Raw genomic sequence first — 19,347 nt, 5'->3', positions numbered from 1 at the left:
TTATGGCTAAATACTTTATACACAAGTGTAAATATGCCAACAAAAAAAACGTGTTTTATGTTTTTCAGAAAGAAATGGTTTTGTATGTGAACAGTATTAAATCTTCCACTAACAAAAAAGCTGTCAGAACAGTTGAAACATGGTCTCTCCTGAAACTTTAACAGATTCCTTTGCCTTATTATTTTTGTTTTCTTTTTGCATAACCTGTTTTACATGGTTATCATTATGTTTTTTTGTTCATTCTCATGGCGAACGTGAAGATTGTATTTTGCACACAGTGGAGTTTTGTGTTTGGTATTTTGTATGTGCAAGATATTGTTAATAAAGTTTATTTTTTAAAAAAAACGAACCGGCAAGAAGTAGCCACGGGGGTCCTGCAGCCATCGGAACCTTAACAAATATTTCATCTCCACCTCACCGTTGCCTTTTTTAAGAAATGACAGCTGGTTTTCCCACATTTATATGTAGTTATGGATCGAAAACAAGAGGAATTTGTTTTAATGTAAATGCGTGTTCCAGCGTCTACAGGAAGTGTCGCCCATAATTCACGCAAAGGCTCATGGGGGCTAGGAATAAGGTGGATACGGATTTTCTGTTTCGGTGGCACTTCTATTACCATTATTGGTATTTGAGACATTCCTTTGTGTCTCTAGAGATGCAGACAGATTTGTGACCACTTGAGGTGAAGATAAAATATTTCTTAAGGTTCCGATGGCCTTCTTATTGGTTCGTGTTAGCGTCTGTTCAAAATGGGAGGTGGCGGCCTCTCGTCCAATCAGAGCACGAGAAATCATCTGCCTTCCGTTTCATTCAAAGTGCCTTCCTTTTCATTCAAAGTGCCTTCCTTTTCATTCAAAGTGCCTTCCTTTTCATTCAAAGTGCCTTCCTTTTCATGCAAAGTAACTTCCGTTTCATGCATACTCCTCTCTCACGCACACATATAAACTCTTCCTCACACGTTCATATATACTTGTCTTTCACATACATACATTCTTTTTTAAGAGTGACAATGAGAGTGAGAATGTATGTATGTGTAAAGTAATATATATGCATGCGAGAGAGAGAATATATGGATGTGCAAGTGAGAATATATGAATGCGTAAGAGAATATATATGCATGCGAGAGAGAGAATACATGGATGTGCAAGTGAGAATATATGTATGCGAAAGAGAGTATATATGACTGTGAGAGCAAGAATGTATGAATGTGAGAGAGAGAATATATGGATGCGTAAGAGAATATATGTATGCGAAAGAGAGTATATATGACTGTGAGAGCAAGAATGTATGAATGTGAATGGTTCAGAATAAATAATGTCTTATACGGCCCCTCATAGATTAAAACAGTTTTTAGTGTTTTTAACATGTTCATGTGGCATTTTTCTGATGACGGGGGACATACATAGAGAAAATTAAGATCAAAATAATAAATTCTGAGTATTTTTTTATTCAAATCATGAATCAGATGGGGGGAAAACTTTTTGATGCACAGCTAATCTTAGGTTGGGGTTGTAAGGGACTGTAAGCTAGCGGGAGAGCATGCAAACATAGATGATGGGAAGTGGTGGCAGGTTTCTCTGCGCCAACGCTTCCTGCATTTCAGAGGCAAATTTCTAATTAGCTACTGCTGCTCTGCAGAAATTATGTCCTTGCAAATTATTTATTTTTATTTTTGGCTAAAAACGACATAATTAAAATCAAAACAGCACTGAGAAAGATGATCAGACTGGGTATTGAACTATTTCTGCCCCCAATCAACATTTTCATTATTTTTTTTTTTAATAGAAAAATGCTCGTTTTTATGTGATTGCAAAGCAGCAGGGTTGGAATGTCTAATAGTGACAGTCCTCTACTGTCTTGTTTGATCTTTTTTTTTTTTTAGTCTAACACGACTTACATCCAACACCAATCTAACTGCATCTTAAATTTAATTTTGAAAACCAGGTAGCCAGCCTTTTTTCTAGTTTTTCTGTCATCCGTTTACCAGAAATTGTGAAAGTAAGCATAACAAAGGTCTCTAGAAGTTAAGAAAATTAAGAGAAGAAGTCATTTCTGCTGAAAGTTCATAGAAGAGAAAAGAGTTATTTGTTTACTCTGCAGGAAAGCATCAGCTTTGTTTTCAGATCTGATTCCCTGGTTGGATTGTTGCGGTCCTTAGTGAAAGTGGGAGCCTTGATCAGTCCTGGCAGATACCAATAATAATCTCAGAACACACAAACAGCAGCACGCTGGGAGTATTAAGAAACTGTGACCGGGTACCCAGGGTGATGCGTTTCTCACGCGTGTGTCACGTATTCAGCGTGGACTCAGTCATCTGATAAAGTGGAGGCATATTTGTGTTTTTGGGGACGTGTGAATGATGGATGACAAAAATGCCCCAAGAAAAACCTTCCACACAGATATGGTTAAACCGCAGCGAGCGCAGAATTCTGCCAGCATTTGCTGATAACATATTTCAATGTGTTTTTTATCAGTTTCTTCTGAGTTGCAATAGAGTTACAATCTGTCAGCTTTATTTGAATCCTCTGTTGTCTTTGTGCTCCTGACATTTTCATGGTGGAGTTTCAGGTCAGTCAAATCAAAGAGATTTATTTTGTTATATATACTTCATGTTTTTGCATGTTTTGTTTTCATGGCTGTTGAAACACCACAAAAAAGTTGGGTTTGAATGAATTAGTGCCATAATTAATATGTCAAAAAAGTCTATCATAAGGCGTAAAAAGGAATGTTATCCCATACTCAAAAAGTCTTCATGAAACGAAAGGAAAAAGTAAAACATGGTTTTGTGTGCATTTGTCTAAAGGCTTGACATTGTAGAGGATCTGTTGAGATTTTGTGACATAAACCTTCAACATTACGTGTTACAAAAGTGTCTACTGTCCACATTTGCCTGGTTTTGGTGCCTCCAAAAGCGTATGAAGTGTTATTGGCTGAGCTGGCCATTGTGTCACTTTGCTTATGAATTCAGCATGGCTTCTTTTCCTGTGAACCTCTAGGAGTTGAAATGAAAACGGCTCCCAGACTGAACGTTTCTGAGCCAAATCAAACTGGACTAACCTCAGATGAGCACATGCAGCGAGTACATCCCCACAAGCCACTGCAGTGAAAGAAAATACAGCAGCATTAGGGATCTGAGAGGGCCCTGCTGTAGCTTTATATAAGCTTAAAGAAGTGTCAAAGAAGGAGGACACATTTAATAATCATATGAGGATATCTACTTCTAAAACAATTAAGAAATGATAACATAAAAAAATATCATAACTGTCATAATTGTATATACAAGTCTGGCATATAGTTAACCAAACTAAAATAAGGTATTGATCTTATGTTCAAAAAAACATGTGAAATAATAATAGAAAATATAATATATAATAATAATAGAAAAATATTGTTAGAAAACAGATTTTAAACAATATTTGACCCAGAAATTTCTCTTTAAGAACATTTTGATATGAATCCCTATGGTTCGAAGCTCTTTCGGTAACAGTTCAATGTTTTTTTTGGACTATTAAAAGTATCTATTCTAGGACAATGTTTGTTTTGGATGATTTTTTTTCTGAAATTTTGCCATTTTTTAACATCTTGTCCGTTCAACTTGTATATTTCTTATAGGCATTATATTCGTATGATTGATTGTAGCAAAAACATACACAAATAGTTCACTCATTGCCTAAATATTGTTAAAATAAAATAAATGTTTACACTTTAAATCAGCAACATACAAGTTGGAAAAGGACTGTGTAAAAAAAAAATAACAAAACCAACGAATCGTAAACCAAACTAAGCTTACTGTCAGTCTTTGTTTTCTTTCTCAGTCCTTTCAGAAAACATAAGAATAGGGAAAAAGAAGTGTGTTTTCTTTTGGGTTGTTTTATAGTACACACTATCACTGTTTTCCCAGTTCTCTGCTGTGATGCCCTCTGGTAACACAATGCCCTCTTCACTGACTGGCAGGAACAGTCTGTGGCTGCTTGTGTTTTAAGCTCATGGACAGTCAAGCTCACTGATTGGGTGAATTTTGATGGACGGGACGTACAAAAACAGGACAGGGCAGAGCTGGAAGCTAAACATCACAGCAGATAATGTGTACTGTAAATACTGGGTAACAATGGGAATTCTGGCTGTGCTCGTCAGTATCTGTGTGAGAATCTGAACATTTGACACCTTTAAAATAAAATACAGTTAGTACTTTGATGATGCTTTTGTGTCTTTTTAGACCAAAGGGACAATTTTCAACTTTAATGATTATTTTTGTAATTTAATGTTAGAGTAGAAAAAGCAGTTTTAACTTTTTACATTTTTACCAAATGGGTATTCTAAAGGCAGATTTTTTTGTGTATTAACAAACACTCCGGTTTTCCGGAGTGGTCTTCTGCCGGGGACTTGACGTGCCGTGGGGCAGAAAGCGACTTTCTGATGACGGACAGAATTTGCGCTCAGTGAATTTAAACATGCATGTGCAGTGACGTATGTTTCAGAGGATGTCCAATTGGCCGTTCTGCATGTCAATCAAGTCCCGTACTTCTCGTTTAGGATTTTGATTGGCTAGTGGAATTTTTAGAAGTACTTTTTTTTTTTGTTATTTATCTTTGCTGACCTGCGATCTACCCTCATATCCTTGAAGATCGACCGGTCGATCGCGATCGACGAAATGAGCACCCCTACTTTAGGCCATAACCAACGCCGTACAACTTATTCTGCAACTTTTGAATATCTCCCGCCGAGAGCGCTCCCCCCAACTTTTTATTCCCCCCGCTCCCACACCAGCCCTCCTATTTCCCTTACTCAGCCCATAGCTTAACCCCCATTGGTTCAAACTACCCAACGACAGGCTGAGCGACTGAACTGAGGGCCAACCAGTTTCTTTGCTTCATGCGTTCAATGAACTCCGGAACTTAGAACGCGACCCAACAGCCACCCAGTCCAACACAGTCCGTTACAATAACAATGTTATTAAAAAGAATCCACAGACTTATAGTACTTTAAAAGTGTTGAAATTACATAAAATGCACTCATTCGCTTGTATTTTTAGTTTAGTTGGCTCTCACAAAATTACATTTAAAATATGTGGTGTTCATGGCTCTCTCTCCCAAAAGGGTTCCCGACCCCTGGCCTACAGTGTTTCAGTTTCAGATAAATAACAGACAAAAAAATAAAAAAAAGAACAGTTGTCGTTTTTAACATATATTTTTCATTGCAATTCACCCAAAAAAAAATGTTATCAGAAAATGTTAGTAAGCTGAATAAAAGGAAATATGTATCATACATTTATGAATGTATAACACCCATTTATGAATTTATCTATTAATGGCTAAATCAAGCTTCAAAAATAAAATACCGTAATTTCCGGACTATAGAGCACACCTGATTATAAGCCGCACCCATTACATTTTTAAAGGATAAACCATTTTGTACATACATAAGCCGCACCTGTCTATAAGCCACATGTGCCCAGATTGAAACGTGTTGTAGAATGAGGATGTATATGTGCTGAAACCGCACGCATGTGAAAAAAAGAGGAGGGAAAGCGCGCAGCGGAAGTGTGTTGGGGGTGCGCGTTTATGTTTGATATACAGAGTGAAGGGGAACTGTAATAAAAGAAGGTTTCCACCAGAAGAGCTGTGAATGATACTTTATTAACCCGCTCTGGAGGCTCTGGAGGTCCGAACGGGGAAGTGAACCCCGAAGGAAGATCCGCCTTTGGCGGAGAGGATCTCGCCTGCGTTTTCCAACCACCGTCAGAAAGAAAAAAAAGTAATCACAGGAAAGGTTCAACACAGGATATATTTACAAAGAAAGACAGTACACAGAAAGAGTTTTCAAAGTTTTTTTCTTCCAAACAGTGCCTGTGACGCGGCAGTAACACGGCAGCAATATGGTAGTAACAGGGCTGGTTAAAAAAAACATACCAGTAAAAGTCACTAGGACTCTGCCAACACACCACTAACTGGGCTGGTTAAAAAAAACATAGCGGTAAAAGTCACTGAGAGCAGTATATAGGCGCGTGTCGCAGCGCGTGCGCCACATGTTTTCTTCCACAACAGTGAAACCATACCACAGCACTAACAGGGCTGTTTTAAAAAAACATAAACGTAAAAGTCACTGAGAGCTTTCTTCATCTTCCTCTGTGCACTGAAACCATGGAAGTCTTCCTCCTCAGTGTCGGATTGGAATAGCGTCAGATAGTCCTCGCCACACACTTTCTCAGTCTCTCCTTCGTTGTCGCTGTCAGTTTGTCACGGTCATCCTGAGTTAAATTCACTCCTGAGCTTGCGCTGTCCTCTCTCTCACGCAGCAGACCGGCTTTTCCAAACCCGTTGGTGATGGTGGATTTTTTCACACTGCTTTTAACGATTGCTTTTAACTTAAGCTGCATCCTATCCTATTTCTTCTTGCATTTTCCATGATGAGGGTAAGTAGGAATTTACATTAAATTTGCGTCTTCCTTGACACATATACCGTATTCCCTCTGTCTCACTCTTACCCTTTCTTCTAGAGCGCCCCTAGTGGCCGTTAGAAGTATTTGAAAAGAAGAAAAGAAAAACATGTATAAATTAGCCGCATCATTAAATAAGCCGCAGGGTTGAAATTCTGTCACAAAAGTAGCGGTTTATAATCCGGAAATTACGGTAAATTACATTTCTTTTTTTAATCAATTTTAATAAGTCAAGCCTTTTTAAGACAAGTTGATAAGCAAAAATGTTACTGAGTCTAATTTATAGGGTAAGAAAGACATACAATGGCCAATGATTGTGCTGCAATGCAGTAGTTACTTAAAGTGTTTTTTGTTTAGCTTCAAAACCACCAGATCCAGTCTTAAAAAGGAATGGAAACAATTAGCTTTTGGCACTGCTTACTTGCTTACTTTTTTAATTTTAGAAAGAACACATTCTTGAATTAACAAGAGATTAACAAGGTCTTCATGCAAACATGAGAAAGTCAAAAACAGTCATGAAATCCCCCAAATATTAAATACATTTAGTATCTTAGATCTATTTTGTTTTAAGTTAAAACCTACTATATTAAAAAGTGAAAATGTTTGTGTGCTAGAGTGGAGTTCAGGCAAGAAAAGGAGGTCTGGGGGGTTGTGTTGAGCAAAGCTTCAAATCCATCCATTTGTCCTCTCTGTGGTCTGGGGTCTCTCCAGGCTTTCATTAGAGGCAGTTCTGCTTCCTGCTCCAACGATGATTGTTTTCTCTCCAAACATGACACAGAGGTCCTCAATGACCATTACACACACACACACACAAACTAGTGTATGCATTATCTACTGACATTATGTGCAGCAAACCTACATCAGCAACAACCGCAACTTAACTAATCTCCGCCTAAATGTTACTTTTAGCGGAAACATTTTTTATAAATCTGACATCCATAGAAATGTTGAAACAATGTGAATTTTCCAGCATTGAACTCAGAAATGAGAGGAGGCAGTCAGACGCACACACACACGTTCAAGCCTCAGTGCCAGTTTCACACAGACACTTCGGTTTTACATGCAGATTTGTTGAACCCAGGCTTAATGGCTAAACCAGACAACTATTTTTTTACACGCCTGTCTATTTTTGTGTGTGTTTCACTCTTTTCACCCTTGAACTTTTGCTCCATGTCATTATCAGTTCTGCCCCCTTCTCCTTGTTAGTGTATCTAGAGTTCTCTTCATGTTCTTCCTATTATTATTATTCTCCATCGATTACTCATCGTTGCCATTCCTCTCTGTCTTTTTATGGCACCAACTGCTGTTCCATTTCTTTCCTCTGTTGTCAGTTATGAGAATTCAAGCTGGCTGTAGTGACAGGTGAAAGCCAAAGATGCACATGCTAAGAGTTACCAGCAGTTTGTGCTGTTTTAAAGATGATTTCTTTTTAAAACATGAAAGCTTACCTAAATAACTGACACCGTAAGCTTAATCACCACCAAATATACAAGTTTTAAAACTAGAAAGTTGCATTTAAAGAAGTTTTCAAGTATTTGATATTTATTTTGCTTATATCTGCCGTAAACTATAGTGCTTGACCGTGTGTGAGCATGTCACCTCTGTCCATTTGTCTCTTTCAGTATTTTTTTTAAAATAAGCTGATCCTCAACTGCCTAAAAGCACTTCTGTCTTAAATTTTCTTCAGAGGTCGATTCCAGAACACTCTTTTGGCCATCCAGGAGCACGTCCACTTACAAGTCCTTTTGTTCTAGTTCCGCTCCAGCTTGTTAGTCCACGTTATTACCTGAACCGCCCAGACTGCGACCGTGCTGGACGTGGCTCCAGAGCTCCACAAGCAGCCAACACACAAAGCCATTAGCACACATCCTTAGTCTGTTAGACCACAATGGTTTAAAGACCGGCAGGAAAAGAGGAAGAGATTATAGAGGTCTGCGTTGGCCTATTATGCCGTATCCATTTACACTGTCTCTTAATTTTGACTTTAAAGCAGCCTGGAGCCTCTTTAAACCTTCTCCGATTGGGTATTTGCTACCAGTAACTTAGCCAGTAAAGTTAAATAAAAGCTAAGATTTCTATCAAGAGATTTCTTTGAAACATTTACTGTTGTTTTACAGTAATCTTTCTTTAAATGTCAACACATGAAATGATTGCAAAACAATGCTAAAGGTTCCTTCTGTTACATTAAGTCCACAGTATTCTTAGAAGCTCTGTAACATTTACCGCTGTACCGCCTTCCTTATGTCGTGAAAGTGGGTCAGTGGGCCTCCCTGTAGGCATATTTCACCAATGGAGACATGAGATTGAACCTCACAATTCAGTGGGGTATCATTTCCTCTATATCAGTCAAAGCTGGGGAAAGTTCCGCTATTTAAAATGCACAGCTATGAAATGGACATGTGATGGAAAACAGACGTTTGGCTTCGGATTTGTAAATGATTGTAAATCAAAGACTGTATCAAGAGGCATCATGATGCGTTCGGATGGAGCTGCTGACCTGTGCAGCATGGACTTATAAAGTGTGGTTGGATGATGCATTTGCCGTCCATTTCCACCTCGCCTTCTTTGCCATTTGTTTTCGTCTTTGAGCAAATATGTGTGTGTAGTAATGTCTCTATCTCTGTGTGCTGAGTTACGGTTTCTTTAGAAAACATTAGCATTCCTGTGCAAAGAAGTTCAAGCCCTGCCACATGTGTCAGGAGGTCAGCGCACACACACTTAACGCCATCATCCTCAAGCTGATAACACGTGTGAATGTGTGCGCCTTCAGCGGTGTCTGCATGTGTGTCTCCGGACCCCCAGTAAGCCAGAGGATGACTCATCACGATAATGGAGCTTTAATGGTTGCAGTAAAAACCGTCTTCACCAAACACACTTCTTGCTGCTCACCTTTGTTATTTTCTTTGTTCTAATAAATCCAAACTCCAGCTTTAGCCGCACGCACCGGTCATGCTCACTTCATGTGGAACCCAAAGCTATGTGTCATCCACACCAACAGTTAAACTCCCATACACACACTGGCAGAAGCCAATCTGGTACCACTTCCTCTAACTTACATTAACTTCTCTTTGGCCGCTCGCTGTAAACACATGAGATCGTTTCCTGGCAGCTTCAACGTAAAGCAGCTCGCACTTCATAACATTGTGACCATCTTTTGATCTGTTGTAAAAAATGTTCCCAGGGCTCTTTGATTTATGATTATGCAGTTTTTAGCCATAATGAGTCGTTTTCTAGGACATAGTCTCTGCAGAGCAGTAGGTTAGTAGAAGTTTGCCTCTTAGTTGTGGGCAGGACCTTTGGTGCGGAGTAACCCTGCCCCCCCCTTTCCCCTCCCCATTAGAGAGCTCTCTGTTTACATGCTCTCATTTTCATTTTTTTGTCTTCTCCTGATTCAAAGCTATTTGAATAAAGAAATACTCATACTTTTCTTTATAAATGTCCTCCATCATCAGAAAATCTCCACAAGAATATGCTAAAACAAACTATTTACATCGGCGTAGGTCTTTAAATCATAATTTCACCCAAAATGGATGTTTTTTTTGCCTAGCAACAAGTGAACTTAAAAAATTCCATTTATGAATTTCTTTAAAAAGCTTTGGTTTCACAACTGTTTAAAAAAAAACTCATATCAGTTAGGAGATCGTTTTTATGTGCAGATTAACCATGGGGATTTATGAATGTTATAAATTTTCTTCAGGAAGAAGAAAGTAGACAGATTTGCAGCTTTATAATATTGTAAAAGCAAGAACATAACAAGAAAAACCGGAAAAGGATTCAAGTGCACCATCGAATGACATTTAAGAACTACACCTTAGGGTTGTTAGTCCATTAATAATCTAATATTTACACAGCATTTTATTTAAGAGACCCTGGGGGATTTCTGCAGGAACGTCAGGTTTCATTTACACCGGCACACAGCCAAGAAAACGGCCTCCAGAGCAGTAGCTGCTCAGGAACCAAGAACCACTGATATCAAATGTTAACACTGAGATTTTCAGGACCAGCTAGATCTGACTGGTATGTGTATAAAAATAAAAACACATTACAGCAAAGATTATTACATATTTGAGTGTTGCATCTAAGCTTGAAAAAACAGAAACTTTATGAATTTTAAACTTTTTTATGCAGTAATACTTTTTTTAGTCGTTGATTGCTTGTGCCAAACCTTTTAACTCCTGATAACAATTGTTCTGAGAATATTCTTCTTTGATTGACTTAACGCTCGATTTAGTGCTGGAAAAGTTGTGAAAAAAGTAGTGCGGTAAATTTGAAGAACAACCTTCTTCCAATCTTTAGAGAGTTTTCTAGATAGAACATCTGTGGCCCAGTCTTACAGAGGCCTCAACCACCTGATACAAGCTTTTTTAAACTTCATTTTTATTTAGCTGTGGTATTTTTTTCCAGGAGGGTCAAACAGAATGTTCTGTGTGGGTTTTCTCTTGGCTAATTAATCGGACTTCTCTCTGCAGGCGGACAGTAAAAACACAGTCTAGATCAGGGAGTGCAGCTCCCACAATCTTTTGAACAGCCCACCCCTTCTATGAGAGGTTCCTCCTATTCTCAGTAGTGCAGTTGCATACCACAAGATGCTCTTCATTGTGTTTCTGTAGAAATCTAGAAGGAGTTTTGTGGGGGAAAGTGCTTGCTTTAATAGCTATAAGGAAAAAAAAACTTTTTTCTGGGCTCTTTCAACCAGATTGCCTCTTTTCAGTGGCCATGTCAGATCTTCAGTTAAACAAATGCCCAGGAATTTGCTGGAGGTCACCCTTTCCATTTCCTCCATGCTGCTGGACAGTGGGAGGTGTGTTATCTTTCCAAACCTTCTCTGTCCGTGATGGCCGCCTTTATTATGTGATGTTTTGCTTGTAACCTGAACTTCTTTCAGCCAGATGCTGAGTTTTTTTTTTTTTCTGCGTGTAGTTGGTCTCACTGTTGTCATTGATGAATATCGATACTGGTGTCATCAGCAAGCTTCAATTTGGACATAGTTGGAGTCCTGGGTGGGGAGTATAGAGCCTATAACATGAAAAACTCCACTTTGTTTTCTGTCTGTGGGAAATTTTCTAATCTATAAAGTTGAATTTTTTTGTAATAAAAAAACTAAATAAGAGAATTAAATCCAAATTAAATCTAACCAAAACATGTATTAAGTTTGCATCTTTATATGCCAACTTCTCCCACTTTAACGGAACTTCGATGCTGCACTTTGTGCGTCTGGATGTAGGGAGGTGTGGCTGAGTTCTGGATAACAGCCATCTGAGGTGAAAATTATACAAGATCTGCGTCTTAAACACTTTCAACTTTCCCTTAGTTTTTCAAGCTGACGGATTTCTAAAAACAGCCTGCAGCCACAAAACCGATGGGACATCACAGCGTTACACGCCTTTCTAAAGTCATATGTGTCAAGGTTTTATAGTTACAAATGTGCAAAGTATTAGGACTGCCCTGGTTTGCATTAGAAAAATTGATTGAGGTAATACCAAACATGTTTTATAGACTTCCTTCAGTCATTACCGATCAACGCTTTTGAGATTTGAAGCAGATGAGATGTGGATTACGTTACCACTTGATATCAAGCCAGTGTTGCTCATATTTAGTTGTGTTTGACCCATTTGTTTCCCAAGCCTGGGTCAAGGCTGTGTGAGAAAGCACCGCACTTGTAACCGAACCATAAAGGATTTATCTCTTCTTATGTGTCTTCTATCCTTATCTTTATAGCCGTGTTTTTCTGAAGGATTGCTAGAAAAATGCAAAGCCTTTAGGTGGAATTACCTGCAAACAAATTCAGCTGCAAGACTGAGCGGGTGAAATGAGTTCTCTTCATGTTTCTCAACCTCACAGCTTAAAGCTGTTGGAAAAATATTGAAGAGAAAAACCACTGTGGGGATAAAATCTAAAAAAGACATTTTCATTCATTTGTTATGGTGTTCAAAAATAAACAACAGTGTTAATAAAATGCAAAAAAAGGCATGTGGTTGACATTTGTGCCTTATTTCAAGGATTTTACACTTTGAAATAATACACACAAACTAAGAAGTCTGCATTTACACATGGAGCTTTCATACCAGCCCTACTTAAAATTCTTGAATTTCATTTTGTGTTTTTTAGTTTTTAAAGATGTTTCTGAATTTGCTATGTTTTGTCTTTCACAGCTACAAGTAAAAATTGGGTGGAAAAAAAATGATTTTTTCTAAGTTTTCTACCAAAACACATTTTTTAAACTGGAATAAATCTACTTAAATCTGACTAAAACTAATATATATCTAAATAGATATTCAAATTACAATAATTTTCATGAAAGGAACAAACAAATAAATGAAATTACCACAGATGTAGGTAGATACTGGAAAAACCTTAAGACAACCTTAAAAGTGCTTGAGAGGTGCTTGAATTAAAACAAGAAAAAAAGCATGCGACCACTTACAGACATTATTGCTTGCATAGTTTTATTTTCACACACACCTTTTATTTTAGACTATTAAAGGCTTTTTAACGTTGCTTATTAATTATAATTACCAAATTTTGGTGACACCTTTTATTTCAAATGCTTTGGTAAAGCAATAGTTTGGTAAGAACTTATTTTTATATTTTATTTTTATAACATTTAAGTGTGTGTGTGGACAGGCCCCGCCCCTTCTAGATTCTTATTACATCTGAACCTGACCGTAATGATAAACATCCAGCAACTTGTTGCTTTATGCTGCTTCATGGTCCCCCCCCATAATCACCCTCCTATCCCCCCCTCTCTAACATCCCTCTCTTTTCTTCCCTCCTTTCTTTTTCCGTCCGGTCCAACACAAAAGATTTTCAGATACGATTAAAATTAATAAAGTTTGGCCTCGATTACAAAAGGAGTTTATTCAGTTCAGTTTGGCAGGGTGTGCGACTTATACTCAGGTGCGACTTATATGGTTTTTTTAATTTAATTAAATAGGCTCAGATAAATCTAAGATACTGGATTCCTGTCATATTTCACTAAGATAAGTATTGAAGCGTGCAGATATTCAGTCTATTATTGTTATCCATTCTGTTATTATGATTTGCGTTGCAAGATTAAACGTTTGTTCTTGGTCCTGAAAGTTGTTAAAAAAAATTCTTCCAGAAGTGCGACTTGTATACGATTTTTTTTCTACTTTATCGTGTTTTTTTAGAGGGGTGGTGGGTGCTACTAATACTCTGAGTGTAAGAAGCCCCCACTTGAAGGTTGGGATGTTTGTTTTGCTATACTTAAATATATGTGTATTGTACTTTACTAAAAAGTTCTGAAACACATCTCATATTTTCAAACATAAATAATATTAAGCTTTAACGTTGACTACACTAGCCAACGTTGATTTTTCCAACGTTGGCTCAATAGCAGCGCACAGCCTTTCCAATAAAAGCTAAAAACAGTCTAAGATGTAGATCAGTTCTATATCCACGTGATTTATAGGCAAAGTTTCATTAATCATTGCAATGTTATTGCTTCGAGCAATTTTACACATGAATAACGCCTCTGTGATGTAAAACACCACAAAGGTTTGCTGACTAACAGATGAGAGCGGAGGGAAGAGGTTGAAACTTAACAGGAGACTTTTTTGCCAGCATCGGGCCTAGGTCTCACACACACCCCAGCAGAAATGTGGGCTTGTGTTACATGACTGTTTTAGAGGTAAAATTATTGATACAGATGTATTGGTCATTAAGCCAGTTAGATCTGACATCTCGGCTTGGACACATCCAAAGAAAATAACATCAGCACTCTCTTGGAGAAAAGTTCCACTCCAAATGCAAGCAGAGCTGCACTGTGGTGATTCCAGATTACGGTCTGTGTATATGGGTGTCACCTTAAACATGCTGAGGAAAGGTCCAACTGCACGAACTTCAGAAACCTTTCTCATTCCATGATCAAATGGGACTCGAGCGGGAGACGTGATGTGGTGCTCTAACAACCACAAAACCTTCTTTTACTTTTTAGTTACGTTTTATTCGTTGTTTGGTCAAAAAAAAAATCTTTCTTCTGCACAACCTTTTCTGATTCTGTTAAAAACGTTGGCATAACACCAAGATATTCCAAGTATCCGTACTAACTTTTCTTTGGATAAAAATGTTTTGAATAACAGAGTTTGGAAGACGTTAGGAGGTCCTTTTTATGATTGTATGTGATTTAGGCCAGTGGTCCCCAACCCCCAGGTCATGGGACAGTTGATACAAGACCACAAAGGGGAAAAAAACATGAACTACAGTTTTTTACGTTTTTGTAACTCCTGTAGGGAGTTTTATTCTGGAAAACTACATCCGACTCATTCTTGATGCATGTCAAGTCGCTCTATGGGGTCCAATTAGGATCAGCTTAAAATAAAGGAAGAACCAGATTGTAAATTTAAAAAAAAAATGAACATTTGAAAACACTTTTAAACTCAAAAATACACATTGTCAGCTAAAAAAAAATGTTAATTTGAAAAAGTAAACTTGCAAGAAATATTGAAGAAAAGAAAAATTTAAATTATAGAAAGAAAAATTGAAACTTAAGACTGTTACCAAATAAAAAAAGAATGTTTATAAGTATTTTCAACTGTTTTTTTAATTTCCCCCTCTTTGCTTTCAGTTCTCAGTTTTCAGTTTCATTTCAGTTTTCAAGTTTTTGCTGCTCAGCTTTTCCAATTTTTGCGTGGGGGCGGGGCTAGGAGCTCATTGGCTACCGGGACATGGTTTCCCATCGGGTGACAGAGGGGACTCCTCACTGCACATTGTCTACACTTTGTCTAACAGACATCCACATTTTCACACTTTTGTTTCTTGTTTAAACTCTCAAAGTTCAAACCGTTAAGGAAAATAAGTCCAGTATTCAAATGAAAACAAGAATCTAATCCCGATGAAGATTTATGTAATGTTGCCAATCTGCATGTGCCGCGTCTCTGTAAAATATGGCGCAGAAGAGATTGATTGACAAGCTCAACATCATAGTCAAAGAACAGCCAAATAGCGTGGAAAAACTTTGTACATTGGTGATGATGCTCTCCCAGGGTTTGGTACATCAGAGTGGAGTGGCACATCAACAGACATCGTTCCAGACCAGAAAAGGCCTCACATGACCATAACCTCTTTGGGAATCCTGGGAAATCTTGACCCGGGAGCCTATTAGCCAAAAAATAGGATCAGTTCGGCGGTGAAAACTGAAATGAAACTGAAAACTGAGAACTGAAAGCAAAGAGAGAGAGACGGAAAAACAAATAAATAAAAATAAAAAAAAATCTGCAATCTACAGACATAAACCAGGAGTCTTTACTCCAAATATGGATTTATTGTGACAGTTGTTTCCATACACCATAATGCATGAAATGTATCAACCGGCTCTCTAATGTTACTTGAATGCTGCTGGTTAAGTTGCTCTAGAAAATAGTTTACTTTCATTATAACTAGAAAATATCAGTTTGAGGTTTTTTATTTATTTATCCGTTTCACCGTCAAAGTTGGACAATATTGAAGTTGGTGTCTGATTTTTGGTTTCTACTGTGACAGCTATGGGTTAAAGAAATATCTATATGACCTGTTTTATTGTTTCCTACGTGAAATCTAGAGTACAAATAAATGTGAAACCAGCTGCCGGTCTGTGAAAATATTGTCATAAAAAGGTTGGAGACCACTGACTTATGTGATGTTAAAAGACCCTTTCTCTGTAAAAACATTGGCTTAGACACCTGCATGAGGCATTAAGGCCATTCCAAGTGTGACAGTTTGTTATTGCGATGGTTTTTTGCAACAATCTTCAGTTATTTATATTTTGTAAACGTGTTCGTTTGATCAGAAGAGCTATGATAAGATTAATCTTTATAATACATAATGCATTTATTTGTTGTATGACTTACAGAAAATGCAGTTTTCGACTGCTTACAGGCCCATGTGAGTGTAGCTGGATGGTCAAATTTTAAGTCACACACAAAAAAAGCAAAAATTAGATTTTGTTTCTAAAAGCTTAAATTATTCAGTTTATCTTTGTGCTACGTTCACACCGGGTATGTGTCACATTTGATATTGGCCAGGCACAAACCACAGTTGTTACTTCCTCCTCCATGATCAATTTTCCAACGGTTGGCACTTCTATTAATTAAAAAGGACGCCATCCATAAATCCCTACCAAATCTGAGTCCCTGATTGGTCAAAGTTTAACTGGTTTAACCGTTCAGTGGCTGCCCTTTTTGGTCGTAGAGCCAAAAAAGGGACCTAAAAACTTGCTTAGCAATGCGTAAAGGCGAGACTTTTGAACACAGAAGCCCAAAACATACTGTATAAGTACATAGACTTTTGATGGGAAGTAGTCGCCTGCACGTGGTGTGAACGGAGCATTTGGTGTCGTTGTAGAAATGTTTAAAACCTCATGATGATTCTGTTTGCCTTTTAGTTGGAGGCAGAGTTAGCTCGGTGTGAACGGGAGGGGGCGGAGCTACAGGAGTATGCCAACCAGGTCCTGCAGCAAATTGCCGACCGATGCCCCGACATTTTGGAGCAAGTTGTCAACGCCTTGGAGGACAGCAGCTGACGGACCAACACATACATTGTTACTTTAGTGCAAACGTTGAACGCAGCCCATTATCCCAATACTTGTGTTGAACATGCTACCTGCTCCTCATTTTGCCAACTTTAACAAGAAAATGTGTGTAAGGAGAAAAACAATTTCTCACAAATACTCCCCCACTGTGTCCATCAGCTTGAGCAAAAGGTGACAGCTGAAGGAAAGAGTGTTTTTAAGTAGTTTGCATTTCAAGAGGGAATTTCTGCATTTTCTTGACTCCTTCAAAATAAGGTGCAGCGGGGATGTGTGACACCTCCCGCCAGCCACGTGGCAGCCAGGCGTTTGCACTTCAGCAAAACATTGTCAAAGCTGATGGAAGAGTCAAAGTGAGATGGTGATACTGATGCCAGACTTGCACATTGTTGCCACATTATTTTATTAGTTCAGATACAGATGCTTGTTTATTTCAGCTGCCTTGGGCTCTTCACATCATGTGCTGCTATTTTTGTTGTTGTTTTGTTTTTTGTCTTTTTTTTTTTGTTGTTGTGTGTTTTCCATCCTCTGCATGTGTCTGACGAAATGTCCCGACTTACAGTCTCTTTGAGCTGTAGTCTCTAGATAGTTGTGTAAATTGTAAAAGAGGGGTGTTAACTGTTATGCAGCCTCTATGTTTAACTGTTTTGCTTTCCAGTACTCAAACTACAACACATTTTGCAGCAAACTCTTTTTTAAAGCACACTAGTGCTCTATTTATTTGAAAAAATCTGCCATTTTTGTTACGATTGAGCAAAAAACACATCCAGTAAATCCTTCAATTTTTTTCAAAACTCAACAGATTAAAATATTATATATTCTTCACATATTCTGGTAGTATTTTGTTCTTAAAGGGAGAAAATAGATAAACAAAGAAGAATTCTTCCTAATAGCATTTTTCTTTTATTAATTTTACTGTTGTTTTATTCATTTATCAGGGTTGAATTTAAAAGAATTTGTCCTCTCATGTCACTAAAATTGTTAAAGCAAAAGTTCTTGTTTGTTTTTGATTATTTTAACTGCTGCATTGTGGGACACAAAGCCTAAATCCCTACAACTTCTGACTCAAAAAGCGTCTTCTAACCCAGATTAAAGGCCCGTTCGTTACATTTGGAGTCTAACTTTGTGAGTGAGCTTCCCCACATGAAGATTAAGTCATCCCAAAGAGTTTGTGGACGTTTTTTAAAATCTTTTATTTGAGAGAAAACCTTCTCAGGTTTGAGCTCATGCTGTAAATTCAGTATTCTGTGTCGATTTTCTACTAATGTTGTCAGTGTTTGGTTGTGGTGGTGAAAGAGCATCGCTTTGAATTTGTTGTGAATTCAAAAACCTGGTGGAGAGATTTAAATAAAATATGATTTTACTGTACGTTTGTTTTTGTCCTTTGTGATACAAACTCTTTATTTTAAATCGTTCCTTCTGGTTTCTATACTTCCCTCTTTGTGTCTCTCTATCTTTTGATTTCGTGTGCAGACGGGATGGTGCCTGTTATCTTGTCGCATGTGGTTTATTTTTCTATCCTCCCACATTTATGACTTTATTCCACAGTCCGGCGCTCTTTATCTGGACCTGTATCCTTCAAACAGGCCTCCATCCTGTTCCAGTTCTTCACCCTGAAGACAAACACTCTCCAGCAACATTTGTGTTTGAACGCTGTTGTCCCCAGCTGCCTGGAAACTTTTGTGCATTTAGATACATAAATGATTCAGATTTTTCATTTTTTCCAAGTGCAGCTAATAAATGAAATGCCTGTCTTTAGCAGATACAGCACATTTTTGGACAGATAATCTGAGTAAGGTGTTTCTAAGTCATTCAAGCAGAAAATTAGCATCAGCTTGGCTGACTTTGACCCTCACCTGGCACTTGACCTCCCCAGTTAGAAATTTCCATGCAGCCATCTTCAGGTTAATCAGGTCACTCTGGTTTTCTCACAGCAGCCTGAAAACACGGTAAAGCTAGCATGTGTGCACGCTTTCACATGTGGCAGCACTTCATATAGGTGTTTCTGTTTTCTTCATCTACTGGGCTAATAACAGCCTGAGGAGGGAAGCAGGAGGCATAGACAGGGCAACCAGGAGGAGGAAGAGGGACGCCCTGATTATTCTGAAGAAGAGTCAAGACGAAGCTCAGGATCTAAACATAATTTTTTTTATTCTAATAGTGCGCTTAGAAACAAAGGTTTAACAACAAAATAAATCTGAAATTCTCAAATTTGATGTTTTTCTGGGTATTTCAATTGAAGCAGCCTTTAGGCTACTTTTCTGAATTGTGTTTTTTCATGGAAAAAAAGATAAATTCACAAACAAATGTGACAAAGGAGCCATTCTAATAAAAGATAAGATCACACCGGTTTCCAAAGTTTATGAGCTTGAAGGAGTCTACATTT

General features: G+C 37.9%; 1 protein-coding gene and 1 long non-coding RNA gene across 17 annotated transcripts in view; one reads left to right on the top strand and one right to left on the bottom strand.

Annotated features, from left to right (window-relative positions):
* Positions 1 to 3,818, bottom strand: part of LOC105357086 (uncharacterized) — a 43,952-nt gene extending 40,134 nt beyond the window's left edge. Inside the window, exons 1-2 of the long non-coding RNA XR_002293074.3 lie at positions 3,791 to 3,818; positions 3,058 to 3,097 (exon numbers count right to left, since the gene is read on the bottom strand). This is a non-coding gene — a long non-coding RNA (uncharacterized LOC105357086). The remainder of the gene's footprint in view (positions 1 to 3,057; positions 3,098 to 3,790) is intronic.
* The window catches only part of LOC101162174 (ELKS/Rab6-interacting/CAST family member 1), a 123,211-nt gene extending 104,882 nt beyond the window's left edge, over positions 1 to 18,329 (top strand). For 15 of the 16 annotated variants that reach the window (XR_013653813.1, XR_013653812.1, XR_013653811.1 and 12 more), the window contains one exon: positions 16,818 to 18,329. Coding sequence is in view for 12 of the 16 variants with exons in the window: in XM_078942211.1 (XP_078798337.1) it covers positions 16,818 to 16,955 (138 nt within the window). In the remaining 4 variants the exon portion in view is untranslated. The remainder of the gene's footprint in view (positions 1 to 16,817) is intronic. The other variant, XR_013653814.1, reaches the window with a different exon arrangement.
* The last annotated feature ends 1,018 nt before the right edge of the window (positions 18,330 to 19,347 follow it).

This window comes from Oryzias latipes, chromosome 23 (genome assembly GCF_053564925.1).
Source record: "Oryzias latipes strain Hd-rR chromosome 23, Olatipes_Hd-rR_3.1".
Lineage (NCBI taxonomy): Eukaryota > Metazoa > Chordata > Actinopteri > Beloniformes > Adrianichthyidae > Oryzias > Oryzias latipes.
This window is presented reverse-complemented; position numbering and strand designations above follow the sequence as displayed.